The sequence below is a fragment of the Nilaparvata lugens genome, chromosome 7 (genome assembly GCF_014356525.2).
Source record: "Nilaparvata lugens isolate BPH chromosome 7, ASM1435652v1, whole genome shotgun sequence".
Classification (NCBI taxonomy): domain Eukaryota; kingdom Metazoa; phylum Arthropoda; class Insecta; order Hemiptera; family Delphacidae; genus Nilaparvata; species Nilaparvata lugens.
In genome coordinates, this window is record NC_052510.1 from 15300951 (window position 1) to 15318928 (window position 17978).

The 17978-nt window shown below is 35.1% G+C and overlaps 1 protein-coding gene across 1 annotated transcript in view; it reads right to left on the reverse strand.

Moving 5' to 3' along the window:
- The window catches only part of LOC111058456 (homeobox protein extradenticle), a 241667-nt gene that overhangs the window by 26171 nt on the left and 197518 nt on the right, over window positions 1-17978 (reverse strand). The window contains exon 4 of the mRNA XM_039432150.1: window positions 8757-8947. Within this exon, the coding sequence (XP_039288084.1) occupies window positions 8757-8947 (191 nt within the window). The remainder of the gene's footprint in view (window positions 1-8756; window positions 8948-17978) is intronic.

Below are 17978 nucleotides of genomic sequence, written 5' to 3' on the forward strand. Positions count from 1 at the left end.
TTCGTCGTTTTGGAAAGAGACTTTCAAAAACTAATTCCAATTTTTAATTCATGAGTTTGTGATACAATAAAAACGCTAAAAAAATTATGTGTGCAAACTATATATTCACAGCATGACAAGTCTCACAGGTTGAGGCTATGTCTCACTCAGAAGTTATGATTGATTCACACTAAATTCTAATATTAATCATCAATTGATTGACATAACGTTTCGGTCGGTGGAAATAACACAGTAAACTGGAATAGAATGGAGGGGCAAAAATTGTAGCATAATGTAAAAATAGGCGATTTGTGGGGTAATGTTGTGTTGTATGATGATGAGAATGGTTGTAAGAAAGAGGTGGCACCCTCGTCAATGTTGCAGTGCAGAAGGGATGAAGGGATGCAGGAATACAGGGATGACTCCCTGGCCGATCCTTGCTTGCCTCACTCGCTGCAACCCTCACATAAATCCACACTATCTCCCTCTCACACTGGGGATTCCATCACTGCAAATTCACAGTGGGGCTTTTCTTCATCCTCTTCTTCCTCCTCATACTCCTCCACTTCTTCCTTCTCCTTATTTTCTTCTCATTACTTCTGCTTCTTCTTCTCCCATCTCTTTCTCCTATTACATCTTCCCCTCCCTCTTTTTCTTTCTATTCTCCTCCTCTTCCCCATACTTTTCTTTTTACGCAGTCTCCTTACTTATTTCTTCTCTTCTCTCTTTTCTTTCTTCTTCATCCTCTCTTACATTCAATGTCTACTCTTCTCCTCTTTCCCATACTTTACTTCATTCCTATCCTCATTTATATATTTATTTCATTGACAATCACAAATCATAATTATAATATATAATATGATTGGGAGAAGACAACAGGCATAGCACAAACTGTCTTCTCCCAAATTTTTACAAATAAAAGTTTCAAAAGAGAATGAAGTTAAGATTTCACTTTTCACTTCAAAAAGTCCAATTTCCACTTCAAAACTAATGACTAAACTGAAAATGTTAAATTTTGATATTTAAAAACTGATTAAAAACAAAAATACTTCACTCAAATCTCTACAAATTGGAAATTTTTGAGTAATTTTGCAAAATTTTGAGCCAGAGAAGAAACACAACTTCACTCATTCTCCTTCTTCATTGTCGTCTTCTTACTTTTCTCCTTCTACTTTACTTCTTTTTTTCTACTTCTTCCTCTCCCCATCTTGTTTCATCTCGTCCATCTCTTTCCTCTTCTCTTTCTCCTTCATCTTCTTTCTCCTCTCCTCTTTCTTCTTTGTTTTACTTCTTCTTCCTCATCATCTTTTCACCCATCTCCATATTTATGATATTGTATCTCATGATTCAAATCTAATCTAATCGATTCAAATCATACATTTTTTGCTGAAGGTGATGCCCACAGCCCACCTGAGCTCTAACCAATCCTTTCCTTCTATATCCTCAAATTTTCCTCTCACTTTTGACACATCTCTCCATCTCATTTCTTTCAAGGTTGACAACCATTTTCCCACATTGTTCAACGATATTCTTCAATCCTATTGAGAAATTATCAAAAAACCTGCATTATCAAGTACGAAATCATGTGAACACCAAAATTGAAAAAATCCTATTCATATCATCAAATGCATTCAAATTCCAAGACAGAACCACACAATTTCTATTATTCAATTCCTCTACAGTATCAAACCCTTTCATCCAATAAACAAGGTAGTTGTCCCCAGCAGCCGGGACAATACAGTACAGTAGCAACAAAACCCAGCCAAGTATTTTATACAGGGAACAAACACTTGCCATGTATGTGCAGCTTCAACAGAGGAATAGATTTTCACGTGTGCGGAATTCGTTGCCTGTTTGGAGCGGCGGCGGCGGTTGAGAGCTGAGAGCTGACGCGAAAATCCGACTGCGCCCAGCAATAAATTTGAGGTTATTGCAGTGAAACCTCCGCGTTTAATAAAGGCTGAGGCTGAGGCGGCTGAGGTGAACTGAGGCTCTGCTCTGAGGCTCACGATTTTTGCAACAGCTGGTTCAGCCCAGTCCCGGACTAAGCTCTTCCGTTTCTCTCTTTCCCTCTTTTTTGTCACAATTTTCCAAAACATTTTATTCTCTTTTGGTAATTCTTCCTCCTCATTTTCCTCTCTTTTCGCTCTTAACATCTCATTTTCTCTATTCTGAGAGCTCTTTCCCACTCGTTTTCCTATCTTTTTGTTTATTCTTCCCCTGAATTTTCTTCTTTTCTTACATGTCTTTTCCCACTTTCTTTCCTTTTTTCGAATCTCACTTTCACATTTTCTCTTTTTGTCTATCTTTGCCTTCTGCTTTTCTCCTCTTATGGCATTCCGTTTTCCCTCATCACCTTTCTCATTTTTCTTCTCTTCTTTTTCTTCTTATTCTTATTCTTCTTCTTCTTCTTCTTCTTTTTTATGTCTTCTTTTTCTTTTTCTTCTTCTTCTTCTTCTTCTTATTCTTCTTCTTCTTCTTCTTCTTCTTCTGCTCCTTCTTCTTCTTCTTCTCCTCCTCCTTCAGTCTATTCTTCTCCGTTCTCTGTCTAGTCTTCTTCTTCTCCTCTTTCATCTCCCTTACTGCATCTTCTCCTCCTCTTCCCCTCCTTCCCTTTTTTCTCATTCTCTTCTACTTCTTTTTCTTCCACAAATTCTTCTCATCTTTCCTCATCTATTCTTCTTCTTCAATTCCTTCTTCATTCTCTCAACATTCTTTTTCCTCTCATTTTCATTTTCTAACCCTCTCATTCTTTGTCTCCTCTTATTTTCCTCACTCAAGACCCCTTTTTCTCACATTGTTCTCTTGTCTGTTTCTGATTCTTTCCCTCTCTTTTTCCTCTCTTTTGTCACCTCACTCCGTCTCTTTCCACCTTCATTTTCCATTTTGCGTCTTCAACTCTCGTCGCAGGCTTGCAGCAGCACACAAATCATGCGACACCTTTCCACTTGTTCTGGCCCCTGCACAATATTTAATACGTTTGTTTCAGTTATTGCTAGATTTGCTGGCTGGATAAATGTGTTTAGCACCTGTGCTGTCCCTGTGCTGCATGTTATAATGCTACTTTGAAGGTATGTGATAACGGTGACCGGTGACACACATATATTGCGATATAGCGCTCTCTTAGATTTACACTGTTATTACAGACAACATAAAGTTAGAACGATCTTGTAGAGCTATCAAGATTTGAACAACTAATAAATTACTAAGTACAGTTGGAGAATAACAATATATTATAGATTCTGTGCTACAGTAGATTGGTTATTCTATGATACAGTACAGTAGGTCTACAGAATATTTCAGTATTTAGTTTAGTACGGCTGGGAAACTAAGTTGCAATACAGAAAAACTGGTGTGGCGCACTCACACAACTTTTCTTGCCGTTATGAAAATTGATCAACTGACGCTAGTGTTCCCGCTCATCTAAATTATCCTACTATTCGAAGATCTAAGCCAGCTGGTGACAGGACGATGACGCTGCAGACACATGAAGTCTGTTATCTTGTGCCTAAGAAGATAATTTTGAATAAAATTTAGAATTTAGAAATAGGCCGACACATCTAGAAAATACCTGAGTCTATACCTAATTCATGCAGGTGAACGGGCTAGAGTCAAGAAAACTTCAATTAATCTTGCCATGCCTGATTTAATAGGTTTATACTATAGAATAACACTACAATTTGAAATAATAGAAAAATACAAACAGCTTCAATAAACATTGGCAGCTAAAATCGAACAACAGAAACAACAATATCATGTTACTTTGTTGACATTCTTCATCTGATTCGGGGGCGCATTACTATCCCCGTTTAGATAGCAATACGTCACAAAACCAAACAAGATCAGTCATAAAATAACCAATCAATTTCAACATGAAATTACTCAAGAAAGAAAAAACCCGTTGAACCCAAATTTCGTCGATAGTAACCCATATAACCCATTTCATAATAATTTTGAATCCCCACTTTTTATTGACATTCTCGAATGAACCTTTGTTTCACTACACTGCACTTTCGTTGGTTTGTACGTTGCTTCATCGTCGGGGTTACAGTACCTTGTTTTTGGCGGTGAGCTTTTACCGGTTGAATTTGGCTTGACGGCGACGTCCTCTTACGTCCCTAGACCTGTCGTCTGAACGGGTGTCTTGAAGCGGTTTTACATAAAGTTGCGGAACCAAAGGGGTGGTAGTACAAGAAGTTGGTTTGGGGACACACATGAACCGCTTAGCGGTTATTTGAAGAAACAATTATTCGTACATGATGAAGAAACACAATTAAACCTTTCAGGACATGGCACTACTAGTAAATTTAAACATTAATAAAAAATAAAACTAGCTCCTACATTAACTACTGAAATAAACTTATAAACCTGCCCAAAAAGGGGGAAACATAGTGACTACATCTTTACTCTCGTAGTGCTCCTAGCAAAGTGTCCTCCGGAACGTAATCTGGTATCTCGACTGGGGAATCCCCACTACTGTATTTAGAAACAGGTCTCCTATTGGGCGAATGGAATCAATTGACCAATCGTCGCGTGGCTTCTACAGCCTTTGGACCAAATAGTAACTGCAAAATCGGTAGTTGTTATAATTTCAATGCTTGCTGTTTTCCAACTTATCGCATTTTATGTCGCGACAAGAAGGCTAAGTTTTAGAGATAATTCCATAATCTACATTCCTCGACGACTCGGAGCCACAATTTTTAAATATCTATCATGGGAAACTCGAAGTCATGGCCGTTCATAATAGAGAGAGAAAATAATTTATTTCGCTAACTCACTTACAATAATGGCTCTAGTCTATTGCGTATTAAATTTACTATTATAACTTGGGAAAAGGCCTGAATTAAAGACAGTGCCCGGCACAATCTGTTCATAGTGAATGATTTAATAGAATCAACACTCATGCCAACAGTTAGCAAATTGAATAAATATTATTTTCTCGAACTTCGAGCTTATTTCCAATTTTAGGTGAAAATGTCACTTAACATTAATTGTAGAGATTTTTATGCTCATTCTTTTCCACTTGAACCTTTTTGTTTTAATTGTATCTGAAGCCTGATAATTGTGAATCTAAAATCAAACTTTGCATAGATGGGGCGGAGCTCCTGAAATTTTTACAGATATGGGACTAGTGGTAGTTGATAGAGCTTATCAATGACTTTTTTAAGTATAAATTTGATCAAAATCGTTCAAATTGAAAGTTGTAAAAATCTTTGCAGCAGTTGTTTGATTGTGACTCATTACTGCAGTTTGCTCCGCCGACTGTGATCGTGTGTCTTGTCTCGGCCAATAGCAGACTTCTACTTTGATATGCTAACCAACCACCAACTTATTCCGCAGAATATTCTGCTGCTCGATTTCTAAAACTGCGTACAGACTTAAGCGCCACGAACACGCGTCATCAGCTGATATTATCCATATTTGTTCAGAAATAGTAAGTTACAGAATGATATAATAAGTGTAGCATCAGCTGATGAAAATTGAAATGCACGTGTTCGTGGTGCTAAAGTCTGTACGCAGTCTATTTTTTGAGGTCCAACACCAATAGGAAACAGTTTTTAAAAAACGATTTCATAAATGAATGAATGTTATAAAAATAAAATTCTCCAACACGAACAGGAAACAGAAGCATGCGTAATACAGGGAATAAATATTCAATATTTTCCCTGTTTATTCAAAAGGCGAAATATTGGTTGAGCCGTGCAACAGTTACAAATTGACAGCGAAACGTGAGTTGGCGAGGGGAGTGGAGGGGTGTCCACCACTAGTCAATGATAAATCGCGGATAATATAGGTACGACACAGGTATATATAGATATACTTCGTACCCCAAAAACAACGCACAGGCGGCTATATAACGCAACAGTGCTCATCAATATTTATGGTCACTCTAAAGCTTTTGGACCATTTTGCAAGCTATGGAAAAGAGAAAATAGATGGAGAGAGACAGAGAGGGAAAAAAGAGAGGGAGTGAAGGGAGAGTGAGTTGGGCCAAATCGACTGACAATTTATAAATAATAGAAGATGCATACTGTCAATCAGTATTTCTACTACCCATGGTGTTTTGCTATCTGTGAGATATATTCTGTAACCAGACCACTTTTCATACGTATACCCCGTCTCATATTTCAACAGAGTAATGCTGTTGCACCATATGAATACTCAATACTCAGTGCAGTATTCACAACCATGATAAGTCATGGATCATCATCATATTTATGTATTGTTACAACCCTCACACATCTATGTACACAAGCATAGTTTGTTGCAGTTTTTGAATTATTGCAGTGAAAATGATTCTAGTTTGTTCACTAATTGTAATGACATGAGAAGAAATGAGAATAATTTGGTTTTATGTTGATGTGTGTTTCACGTAGCCTACCTCCCAATGTAAAAACGTAATACTATGATAGCAGAATCAAAAGGACAACTTCCTTAAGAAATGTATAGATTTATAGCATACATAAAACAATATGAAAATCGTATCAACAATTTAATTCGCAGAAGAATCTGTTTTGTCAGCGTTTAGATTTATTCTATTTTATGCTTAGTACATATATACTGAGCTACACTATAATGCATTCAATATAATTCATTTATCTTCATTTAATCCAAAATAGGCGTTACTACTCGTTTATACCAATTACGTTGTGACAACACCTAGTTTGATAATTTGTTACTAATATCCTTTTTTTCTATCAATTACAGGAGAAATCTTGAAAATATTAAAATTTTTAGAGTTATTACCGTACTTTTGAGATAAAATATTTTCTCACAACCTTAAATTACATTCACAATTAGATCATCAACACAGAGACGAATATATAAAAACAATCTATCCAGCAAGAACAATACTCTAATTTAGAATCTCATTACTATTATTAAGGACTTGAATGGAAGGAAGAACATAGATGTCAAATAACGCGAAATAAAGTGAGAAGATAAAATAATGCGTGCGAATGCTAATGAGTTTTGTAACAATGGCATATCATTGAGGCAAGGGGCACAGTGTGAATTAGTTGATGAGAGAATAATAGTAGATGGAGGGGGTTATGAATATATTTAAAAAGACAACTGGCAAGCCAGGAAGGATGGGCCAACACCTCCTTCCCCCTCCCCATCTGCTCACTCACTCGCACTAAAAGACACACTTCGTTTTTGTCACTTGCTATGCAAATTTGGGATGGCAGCCTGCTTATGTAGATATTGCCTCATGTCTTGATCTAAACCAAACCCCTGTCAGCAACGCTTAGCTCGTCTAATATGGCGACGCATTCTACCTGTATGATTGAAATTGTTTCAATCCTTCAGCTATTACTCCAAATAGGTTACAAACAAAATTGACTTTTTTACTCAATTCCTCAAATTCTACACCAATTAATAAAAAAAGATTTTGTTAACTTCTTCAAAGTAAGATCTTCATCAATTAGAGGTTACAAATCAATAAATTATTAGTAGGCTACTTAGTATTCCTTCTAGTACGTTTATTATATGAAATAGATATTTTTATTCCACTATTCCATATTTTTATTACCTACCTACCATTTGAACAATCCTATACTACATCATTATCACTCAGTATTTTCTGAACTGGAAAACATTACTGAAATGAAAATTCTTCCTCTACGAATTATGCTCATATTATTAGCTCAAGTGTTTTAGTCATCCAATTTGTATTTCGGAGGAGACGATAAGTCGTCGGTAAAGTAGTCGTCATCTCTCATCATCATCCCTCTCACTCATTACCCACGCACAAGACAAGCCTAAGAGTTTATGTGGGCATCACCCTCAGTATTATTATTATTATTAAAAAATTCTTATCAATTATTGATTGTACGGAATTTTCATTTGTACTGTGTCTGTAGGCTACCTAATTTCAATTTCAGAGGATTTCATACAGGTTTAGTCGTTGAGCTCATTTTATACAGATTTTAATACGAAACCATTACTTGTGAATGAGTACAACAAATGACATTTAGTTTCTCTAAACATTACTTAGGACGAGACCATATTAGGCGTTTTCAAGGGTTTTTCAGGCGCCAACCTGATCAGTCAATCTGTGTGCTACCTGTCCTGCCGACTCGAAGAACGTTAAGCTGAAAAAGGCTAATAATATGGTATTTTTTATAATATGGTCTCGCCCGTAAAAAGAGATAGCAACTCTCAACAAATAAGCCCAATTGTAAGTAAGTAAGTTCATATTGCGCGTAAGTTCAATATATTTAACCGTTGATTAATGAAACCATTGGACTGTTGTCGTCAGATTCATTCATTGATTCGTAGGGCAATCGGTTTATTAGATTACGTCACATGACCACGGTTAATAAGAAATAAATTTATAATGTACTAAATAAACAACTGGGAGTACTATACTCTGTACCGAATTACATCATACTTGGGAAGGACATGCGCAGCAGAGAAGGCATACAGCGGCAGGGATACAACGGCGGCTATGTTGCCGTTGTGTACCGGCCAGCGTCCTCTAATTTCCAGTGAGTATTCAAGCGCTCATGTTGAACTTAGGAAGCTTCCTGTCTGCAATCACAGACTCGACTGACTCTAATCGACAAATTGACAACTGCGCTTCCACCTATAACTCTATCAATCACTGTAATTGGCTGATCTCCCTCCACTTCTCTGCGCCGTAAATTCCTCCAAGACTGAAGTAGATTTGTACGGAGTATAGTCGAATTTTCCAGCTCATCGACCAGCACATTTCATGGCAGAAATGAGAATATTAAATTGATTTTTGTATAAATGAAATGAGTAGAACTGACCTGGCATCGAGGAACCTGGAGCGGAGGATCATGACAGCCTCGCAGGTGCTCTGCTTCAGCTGCATCTGAATGGAGGAGAACTTCTTGTGGATGATCTGCACCATGCGCTCTATCTCCTTGGGCGTGATCGGCCGCGTTCGGCTCTGCTCCCGCAACAGGTTCATCACGTGCGTTGTGAACTCGTTGCATGCCTACAACACACAAACAATACACAACTAATTAGTTTCATCACATTAAAAATTTAGAAAATAAAATGTAAATCATCATACATGCATTTAGAATTGCATGTAGAATGACATGAGCTGTACATCAAATTAGAAGAATAACAGTCTCAAAACATAATTAGCCTATTTAATTTGGTGTATAATCTACATGAATTCAAAATTTTATGTTATATGTGATTACTTAGAAAATTGGACAAGTGAAGGAAGCCGAACCTACTTTTTGAACAGTGTCATCACCTAAATTTGGAAGGAAAAAATAACACAAGGACTGTCTTAGTATCTTATCTAACAATGTTTTTATAAAAGTGTTGTTTGTTACATAGATAAAAAAATGGAACTACAAAATAAATGAGAACAGAAACATAAATTATAACCTACAAATTGGAACTACAAAATACATGGAAACAGGACGACCATTGTAAAAATGATCTACATGTATAATCATGCATGAACAATATAATAAATGTACAAAAATACATGAAAACAGAAAGAAAACTGTAGAAAGACATCAACAAATCGCGTGTGAACTCGTTGTACGAATAACTAAACACACAAATTGATCCCATTATAATGATAAAATATGAATCAAATTGGAATAGCAGAATACTTGAAAACTGAAACATAAATTTTAGAAATTTCACATTAACACAAACGTTGTGAGCTCCTTGCATGTATTGAAGAGCTCAACACAAATAAAACTCAAATTCATTCAATTATTGAAAAATAAAGGTTTGTGAGAATACTAGGGAAACTCTATTAAACTAGACAGATTTTTGTTGGTGTAAAAATAAGGGGACAAATTGTGGAAACTATTTCTATAACAGGTAAAAAAGTACGGTAGTTTCTTTTATGATTAGTGGATTGCATCTGAAAATTTCCCTATAATTTCTAAGAAGATTGTCCAATACAAAAATAAAGTACAATAATACCATATAATCACAGTTTAAAACTAGATTAGAATCAACTTTGTAACTTTAATCTCATCAAGTTGAGCCCAAGCTTGGATAAAATAACAACACAATGAGTTTAGCTCAACAAACATAGTTGATGGTGTAACAATATAGGGAGTTCATCTCACGAGCTTGATAGAATTGAAGAACATATTTACAAAATTATAAAGGAATAACCTAGGATTATGATACGTGGCTGTGGGGTCGTCAACAAAAACACATAATCAATAATCTGATGTTCTGATAGAGGTATAAACCATCTAGACGTTCGTCTAAAGAAGTTCTAAAATTATATGTCCAATCAAATCTGTAATGGCGATGTAGTTTGTGTCAGGATGCAACAAGCATGCCGTAGAAAAAGCAACAGAGCAATACAAAATTCACTGTAGAATTTCCTAAATAATATCAATTAACTCGTATGGTCGGATTTGGAACAGATTAAAAACGTATAACCGTGACTATAACCTATCATTTACATAATAATACGGTCTTGCTAACCAGAATGGAAGCAGGGGAAACAGCGAGATAGTTACAGGACCCATGAGTGGATTACAATTAGAGCCTAATTTTACAACGAAATAAAAATCGATTGTAGTCATTATTTTTGAATTATGAGAAAGTTTTTCCATCATGTTTTAGGTGGATTGCGTGGTAATTCCTGTTATTGGCAAAGAATTATTAGATTGCTTTATAAACTGAGTACTTGAAAACTTGAACTGAAATGTAAGGTATAAGTTGAACAGTAGTGTAGTCATAAAATCAGAGATCTTACATCTCTTGAAATTGAGATCCAATCATTTCTTCACAATGTTGATCATTGATTACAAACAACTACAATAATTGATAGTTTTCCATTCATTAAATATATTTTTGTAGTTTTTCAATAAAGTATCTCAAAAATCTTAAGGTGCTTACAGATATACGCACCGCGAACATGAGCAATTCACTTTTAATCAGCTGATGCAAGCTTTTTATATCTATATCTTATACCGTTTATGTAAAAATACAGATATAGTCAGCTGATTAAAAGTGAATTGCTCATGTTCGCGGCGCGTATATCTGTACGCACCTTTAGTTTCACATGGGCCTACCACTTTCTAAAAGTTTTTCCAAATTCAATAGTCTAAACAAAGAAGGAAGATCGTGTTCTCTACTCCGTGGTCTTCACATCTTATTAACCTTTATTATAGTTCACATTATTGGCTACCACAGATTATCAAATACGATTGAAAGCAGCAGGCAATCTTGAAATCACGATTGCGTTACTATTGATGAACACGTTGTTCGTGTTGCATTGCGTATATTAAAGTTATTAAATACTAATGGGAAAAGCGAATTGATGAAGCTTGTCAACAATGGTCATTCAATTTCATCTTTACAATTTGAATAAATCAATCATTATCCAATTGATTTTAATCAAATTACTTGAATTGCAATATTTTAAATATACCATTTAAATGCATTGTACCCCATAACTATTTCCTTCTCAAAAAATATACAGCAGTATTTTTCCAAATCAGCTCCAACTGAAAAATTGTTTACAATTATAATGAACTCTAAAATACTTCACCTGTGGAAAACATAACGAATTGACACGAATTTTACTCAAATTGAAAACATACATCAGTTAGAATCGTGCCTCCCATAGAGAGTTACTCAAACCGAAAACCAATTTCAACCTCGAAATTCGATATTGCAGCATGTAGGCTTTCTTGCTCTTCTCTTCACCAGACAGAGGATTGAGTTTTCTCGTAATGGGAGGTGCGTTCAAATTACAGCAGCATAAACCTGGTCCCCGACTTTCTCGAATTTGAAAATAAATTATACCATATTTTTGTACCATTTTTGTACCTTTTTGTACCACCAAGAAAAATTTTTGTACCCCTCCCCATTTTGAAAAAAATGAATTTGAAAAGTCGGGGTACAGGTTTATGCCTCTCCCCGACTTGTTCAGATTTGAGCGAAAATTATACCATCATGTTCTCTGATTTTTGTACCATTTTGTACCACCAAAAAAAATTTTTGTACCGCCACCCATTTTGGGGTACAAGCAATTGAAAAGTCGGGGGCGGGACCCCGACTTTAGCAAAATGCAATGAAAACCATACCAAATTGAAGCTAGATTTTTGTACCTTTTTGTACCACCAAGAAAAAGTTTTGTACCCCTCCCCATTTTGAAGAAATTGCATTTGAAAAGTCGGGGTACAGGTTTATGCCTGTCCCCGACCTGCACAGATTTGAACGAGAATTATACCATTGTGTTCTCTGATTTTTGTACCATTTTGTACCACCAAAAAAAAATTTTGTACCGCCCCCCATTTTGGGGTACAAGCGCTTGAAAAGTCGGGGGCAGGACCCCGACTTGAGCAAAATGCAATGAAGCCCATACCAAATGAAAGCTGGATTTTTGTACCTTTTTGTACCACAAAGGAAAATTTTTGTACCCCTCCTCATCAAAAGTTATTTGTGTTTGAAAGTTTTGTATCAAATCTTGTGATACAGAAGTGATTATATCCATTGTCTATAATCTACAGCGTATCATTTAAACCAATTAGAATGATACAAAACAGAAAATACTGTTGCTTAGACCACTAGAACTGGAATTAAGGTATTAATCATTGTCAATAGCAAAAATGGAACCTTTTCTTCCCTTTCCAATTGGAAAAAAAATTTTACCCCTTTTTTTCGTGTTTTTGAGGTGTGAAGTTTAATTTCCATTACAGTGGAAAAATGATGAAAATATTATTGAAAACCGTGATTATAACGGTTCATTGATTACAGAAATACGTTTTTCACCTGATCTGGGAAAACATAATTTTGTACCCTTCTACATCATAAGTTACTTGAGTTTGAAAGTTTTGTATCAAATCTTGTGATACAGAAGTGATTATATCCATTGTCTATAATCTACAGCGTATCATTTGAACCAATTATAATGATACAAAACAGAAAATACTGTTGCTTAGGCCCCTAGAACTGAAATTAAGGTATTGATCATTGTCAATAGCAAAAATGGAACCTTTTCTTCCCTTTCCAATTGGAAAATATTTTTGTACCCCTCTTATTTCGTGTTTTTGAGGTGGGAAGTATAATTTTCATTACAGTGGAAAAGTGATGAAAATATCATTGGAAACCGTGATTAAAACGGTTCATTGATTACAGAAAGACGTTTTCCACCTAAACTGAGAAAACATAATTTTGTTCCCTCAGCTTCAAAAGTTATTTGATTTTAAACGTTTTGTATCAAATCCTGTGATACAGTAATGGTGATTCCTATCTACAATTATCACGTCTTATTAGCAGATAAAATTCTCAACCTTCACATCGATATCAACACTGATAAAATCTAATAATTTGATGATCTATCTCGATCAATACTGTTAGAAAATGATCGAAAAGTATTTTATTGGATTGGAACAAGCTCTCACTGATTGCTGACCAAACGTAGTGAGGTCTATGTTTCAACTCGATTTGCTTTTGTCCATCCTAATGTAACGCGATAACGGCCAAACGCGTTGATAGAATTCGATGAGATTTGGCAGGAATTTTCCTTTTTCAACTGCGAGTCGATGTATATACAAGTTTATTTGAAATTTTGCATTTCAAGGACAATATGAAAAGAAAAGAAATTCCTCGATACTCTGATATCTACTTTGAAGATAGGATCAATCAGACTATAAAATTATTCATAATCAATCAGCTGTAATTCATTGCATGCACTACACAGATGTCTGGCCGTGTCTATTTCTAAAAGGTAGTGTTTCAATATTTTCTATGATGCGTGCCCATCAGTATCAATATTCTCACATTTTTTAAAAAACAAATTCAAAAGGTGATTGAAAATAAAATTAAAAAATGATTAAATGAGCTGAATCATGCTGAAGAAACTATAATATTCTTGATTGAAAAAAAAATAATTTTATAATAGTTGAGAAATATTCTTATGAGATGAAAAGATAAAAGATAAAGATTATCACGAAACTGGATAAATCATCATAAGGGATGCAAATTCAAACGTGAACTGAGTCATAGCCACCTCTAATACAGGTATTAGAGGTGGCTATGACTGAGTTCATTAACATTTTCAAGTAAATTTTTTATTCATGATTCATCTCATACTTGTGGATGAGAAAACTGTTTGAGGTCTACTGTTCACAGAACTACTAGTATTAAAATTGACAAATAACCTTTCTCATCTTGTTTCATAATCTCTATATTTAAAAACTAGCAGGTAACCCATGCTTCGCAAGGGTCTTTCTTAAGACTTGTAATGAAATCTAGAAGAATTCAAAATAGGCCTATAAGAATCCTCGGTTGATTAAGAATTTATATGCTGCATTTCAAGTAAATCAGTATGACCACCTTTCAATTAAAAAAAGAAGTTGGATTCGAAATGGCGGAAAAAATTTGGGTGTGACGGAAAACCTGTTTTTATCATTCGAAAAGGATCCCCAATCATACCTATCTTCTAATTTCCTTTCAAGAGAAATCTTCTGCTGATCCATACAAACTGGAAGCAAGACAAATAATTGAAAACTTGACAAACTGAAAACTTGATGTAATCAAATCTTGAAGAATTTAAAATTGGTCTTTAACCACCCTCGGTTAAGCAAGAGTCAATAAAGCAAAATTTCAAGTTAATCAGTCCAGTAGTTCTGACGTGATAATGCGTCAAACATAATTTCCCTATACTTTACATATGTATAGGCTACGTTTATAATCCGGTTCTTTCCTTTATTATAGTATAGACGATGATACTATATACTATACTATATTTCCCTTTCAGAGGGAGTTTTGACAACCCTCAAAACTCATTTTTTATCTGAAGATATAACGAAAAGGTGCATATGACCTTATTTTTGCTTAGCTTGCCAAAATACCCCTCAATCCAATATAAAATTTTTGACTGACTGTACATTGAGTCAGTAATTCTATCAGGGCTCGAATAATTTTGGAATTTTAATTAAATAAAAATGGAAGAATATAATATTTTTATGTAAATAACAACACCTTCATTCAAAGTCATATTAACTGCATGCGTTTTCATATTGCCGATACAGCATTGATGAAACTGTAGACGTTTATTTAGCACTTTGTCACAAAAATTGTTCCAGCTGAAAAATTAATAATCCACGTGTAGGCCTAAACATTGCATCAGGAAAACGAAGTTTCAAAACTATGTTTTTCAGGTAGAAAGCAATATAGAAACAGATGTTCCTTTTCTAATTTCGACCATATGATTTGGTGATTTTTTAATGAAATCGAATGAAATTTAAACAATAATTCTGAAAAATCTAGAAGGAAAACTAAAATTTGGGCTTCCAAATGCACGAGATTGATATTTTTAGAATCTATGTGCAAAATTTGGATATCTAAATCATTCCCGTTTTTCCGGTATGCAATCCACAAGTTGTCATGTTTTGATGCGAACAAACGAACACACGAACAAACACAACCCTACTCTCTCTTGTTATATAGATGAATGTCTGTTTGTGTGTTTGTTTGTAAGTTTGTTAGTTTGTTTGTTCCCTATGGACTTAAAAACTACTAACAGTACTTGACAGAACGGCATGAAACTTTGGGGATATGTTGTGTGAATATTGGGGATGGTTTCTGACCAAAAATTTCAATGGGGGGACTAATAATTTATTAATAATCATTAATAAATTTCACAGACCTATGTTTTGGAATTGCCAAAGCTTGATAATGATGAAATGATGATGCCAAAAGATGATAATGTTTCAAGATCACAAAAATTAGCTTCCTTTTTCCAAATACCGTCACAGTCAACTTTTTTCCTCCAAATTTTCTACTGTATTAAAGTTTTATTTTAAAATATTTTTGGGTGGACTTCCATAGAAACTCTTTCCCGTATGTTCTGTGTTTGACCTGCGAAAAAAATAATACATATGCAAAGAAAAATAAGTAAATAAAGTGTATTGATGTTAGAAACATCCAATGCGTGAAGAAAAATCTTATCAACGATTCAACAGAGAAAATAAGTTTCTTCATGTATTAATAGTATTTAAAAGTTTATATAACATCAATTGCAATTCTATCAATTATTGATAGAATTGCAATTGATGTTATTGAAAGTCGCCGTTACTCAAGGTTGGTTGAAATAGCTATATCTAATATTTAAATTGAATTTAATTCAATTTCCTGGACCATTTATTGACAATCAACAACTATGGAAACATTGAATTCATCTTTGAAACACTGATTTGACCTACTTATTTTTTTTAATCCAATACTTTACTGATAGAGATATTACTACCAATTGATTGAGAAGAATATGTTTCCGGAATAATAAATACTGTATGACTAAGCACATAGGAGATGTTCGTAAATGAAAATGTGGATTGTCAGGTAAATTTCACCAAATAAAGTCAAGTGTGACATGAGATACATTGACTTTTTGGCGGTACGAAGTTTGCCGGGTAAGCTAGTGCTACATAAAATATTAATGGTATGTATTCTATGATACATTAAATCATCAATTTCTGTACTGCTCATGAACTTTTCATTATTTCAGTCATCACATAATTACAAACACATTCCTACATCTTGAGAAGAAAATGCTTTACCTGAAAAAATGTTATGAATATCAATCAAATATTGAAGAGAAGTCTAGCCAAGTCCATCCAATTTGAATTTGAATTTATTACTCTTTGCATGTACAACAATAAAGTTATTTGGCAATCGTCACATATTACAAAATGAAATTACATATTACAAAAATAAAATCACAACAAGAAGTCATTCATGTCATAAAAACACTTATCAGCCAGCCAGTCCTTCAATTTTTTCTTGAGCTGCACTCTATTGTCAATGTCCTTAAGATGGTGCGGCAGGGAGTTGATCATTTTTTGCTCATGTGAATTGGATTTTTCTCGTAGAACGCTGTCCTATGTTGTTGTATTCGATAGGTGTTCCTTGAGCGCTAGGTCAGCACCTCTTGTCCACGTCGATGCATGCTTGAGACCAAATGCTACAGACTCCACAATATACAGGCAAGGTAGTGTGAGCGTCCCTGTTGATCGGAATAATTCTCTACATGAAGTTCCAGGCGGTTTTTTGAGCATTATTCTAATCACTCTCTTCTGTGCTCTGAATACCCTGATAATTTCCGGTGACGTGCCCCAGAAAAGTAATCCGTAGGTAAGAAGAGGCTGAGAGTATCCATAGTATGCGGAGAAGACTATCTGCTGATGCATTGTTCTTGCTAGTGTAGCAATTGCGAATGTGGCCTTACTGAGTCGTTTAATCAATTCGTCGATGTGATCATTCCATTTTCAGAATCCATTTTCAAACCCAGGAAGCTGCATACATTTGCTGGTTTGACCTGATTTAAGTCCATATCGAAGTAGAAGGTGTCAGGAGCATTGAAATGATTTATGGAGAAACTGAGATAGCATGTCTTATCAATATTCACCTTGATTTTATTTGCTTCACACCAATTTCGAATGCTCTCTACCACCTTTTCTCCCCCACTCTGCATCTGCTGGATAGTATCACCTATGATGAGAAAGTTGGCATCATCGGCGAACAATACACTACTGGCTCCTGGTATATTACTAGGGAGATCGTTGATGAATAAGGAGAATAATATAGGTGCAATTATTGTTCCCTGTGGTACTCCTCTCTTCAATTTACTGCAATTGGATCTGTATTTATAATTTTCCACATTCCGGTTTTTTGCTTCAATCTCGACCACCTGTTATCTGCCTGTTATGAACGATCTCAACCAATCCAATACAGATCCTCTGAATCCATAGTGATAAATTTTTTCCATCAAGATATCGTGATCAAGACTATCGAAAGCTTTTTTCAGATCGATGAATAAACCTAAAGCTTTCTTATTGTTATCCAGGGCGTCATAAATTTTGAACAGAATAGTATATTTCGCACCTAGGGTCGAAAATGTACGTTTTCCGGCTCGAGTTCGCGGTTTTCAAGTTCGAGACGAAGTCGAGAACTTGAAGCGTTCGAGAGCCGGAAAAACATTTTTGCCCATGTTGCAAACGCTATTTTTCGCCACACCAAAA